We start from the raw sequence: 2,469 nt of genomic DNA, 5'->3' as shown, positions 1-2,469 counted from the left end.
AGCTCTTCGTCATAATAACATACAAACGCCTCCAGATCTGTACTGATTATTGCATTTGCCAATTATATTATAACCAGGTATTTTGTAAAAACTTAATTCTTCGCTGAGGATCCATACTTTACTTAAAATTATTAATCTAATTTTTTGTTTTGCATTATTGAGTTCTGCTAGAAAAACTATTGAAATTTTGTCTCAAACTTCGAATATTTAAATGAATTATTGAGATAGAGCCATCAGCGTCCGGAGAGGATGGTGATAAAAATGCATCATTGAGAGAATTTAAATATGATTGTGAATCAAATTGAAATAAAATCAAAGCCACATGTTTGCGCACTGATTACAATTTTAGCGGTATTTTTCCACTCCATCAAGGCTAGTGATTTTGAAGCATTTCTCCCCATCATCCCTCCTGAGATAGAACTTGCTATCCTTAAACCAAACATACTTGACATTGCACTGCTTGCTTCTTTCCTTGAGTTGAGCCAAGAAGATCTTGTTGTCCGGTGACAGATATTCATTAATGTACACCCTGGTGTCCGGAAAGGCGTTGTTCACTCTGCGGGCTGATAGGTCCTTGTTCTTCTTGTAGTTGGTGATCCAGACATCTCTCTGCATCTTGGTCTGGAACTGGACGACCATGGGTGGAGCTCGACCTTGCTTGTAGCTGGGAACTCGATGTGCAGCCATCACCTGGGTGTCATGAAGCTCGACTCCTATGGCAGTGCCGATGTCACGCAGGATCCTCATAGTGTCCTCGTTCCGCGTTTCAGGGATGCCGCTGATCTCCAGATTGGTTCTTCTAGAGTATTCCTCCAGCTCTCTGACTTTACTTTTGAGCTCAATGACTGTCTCGCCCAACTTCAAGTTTGCTTCAGTTAACTTCTGGTTTTGTTTCATAATCTCGGCATAATAAAGCTGGACTTATTTAAGCGTCTGGTTTGCTGTGTCAATATTTGATGACAGGAACTCAACCGACTTAGTAAGCTCCTGCATCTGGTTTGAGTGAGACTTAAAATTCTTGAAACATTTCTCTTTTGAATGCCTCCATGGTAGACACAAGAAACTCCTTTGTAATACATGTCGAACTAGATGACTTACTGCTTACTGAAGATTGTTTTTTAGATTTAACACATTCCTCACATTTCCAATCCTTATGGCCGGTACGAGTTTTGATTTTATCTTTGATACAGTATATATGAAATACACGTTCACAACCACCAACACACTTCACAGGATTGGAATCCTCTTCAATACGGTTGCCGCAATCGCCACAGTTAGCCATAGTTACCAAGAAATAATTAAAGTAGACGAAATATTCAGGCTAATACGCGCACACACGCCACTGTAGACACACATGTGTAGCTGTGTGACCTTGACTGCGGGGCACACAGAGCAGTGCTGTTATCAGTCCTGCCGGACTACGACTGTATATGTCTGCGAATACGTTTCTTGTGCGGGAGAAAACCTTGCTAAAAGGGACATTCCAGAAAACAATTTTTTTTACGTTATCAGAATAATGTCGTATCATCTTCCCAAGTTATAAAACCATTTAGTAATTACAATGCAAGTTCTTACCTTAGTTTCAAAGAACTGACGCAGAACCAATTAATTTAACTTCCAAGTTACAACCTGTATTACTAGCTTAGATATAAAAAAATTGAATGCATAATTGTACATATGTAAGTGATGCATTTACGATAAATGGAAACCTACAAATATAATAAACATTTATTTAAATAACAAAGTGTGCAGTAAAATGACACAAGATATATAAATTTGGAAATTGAATTCATTTATATATTTAGAGGTTCTTTTGAAATAAATGTGAGGTACTCCGTAGTTATAAAATATTCTTTGTTGCACATGCAATACTACGATAACCGCTGTAAAATTGTCAGATTATAGTCCTTATTTAGATTAAAGTGAGTTATAGTACTAAAAAACTGGTTCGAGAAGTTAATAGAAGTGTCCAATCCACAGCTAGTCCCCTTTGTTGCTGCAGGGTTTGTAGTACTGATTAATTGACATAAACCCTTAGTGCATGTCAGACTAGGGAACGGTGAGAAATATTAATGACACCAATGTTAGAGTAAAACATAAGGATTAGTATAATAGCGTATTTTACACGTAGTTTACTCTTTATAATAATATAAAATCTGGAATGTTTGACAATATCGGTACAAATATTTGGCTGAAAAAGGCTAATTTAGTCTTTTCATCTTGTTGGGTGACGGTGATATAACTATCACTTACGTGTCTGACTGCTGGATTTATAATAAAAATATTACTTTAGATAAACGTCTTGCTTCATAGATTTTTACTTCTTTTATTAGCAGACCAAAGCTAGTGTTGGATGAAGATCAATTTCATTTTTGGAGGAAAAATTTTATCATTTTTACAAAACTTCCAACCTGTTAGCTTCTACTCGTAAATGTTTGGCCTATAACATAAATACAAAGAGATCTTGTG

General features: G+C 36.6%; 1 protein-coding gene across 1 annotated transcript; it reads right to left on the bottom strand.

Moving 5' to 3' along the window:
• Positions 1-345: 345 nt before the first annotated feature.
• On the bottom strand, positions 346-897 carry LOC124371435. The gene has a single exon (XM_046829765.1). The coding sequence runs from the start codon at positions 895-897 to the stop codon at positions 346-348; it is 552 nt and encodes a 183-aa protein (XP_046685721.1).
• Positions 898-2,469: the final 1,572 nt, after the last annotated feature.

Source organism: Homalodisca vitripennis, unplaced genomic scaffold (genome assembly GCF_021130785.1).
Source record: "Homalodisca vitripennis isolate AUS2020 unplaced genomic scaffold, UT_GWSS_2.1 ScUCBcl_1438;HRSCAF=5067, whole genome shotgun sequence".
Lineage (NCBI taxonomy): Eukaryota > Metazoa > Arthropoda > Insecta > Hemiptera > Cicadellidae > Homalodisca > Homalodisca vitripennis.
This window is presented reverse-complemented; position numbering and strand designations above follow the sequence as displayed.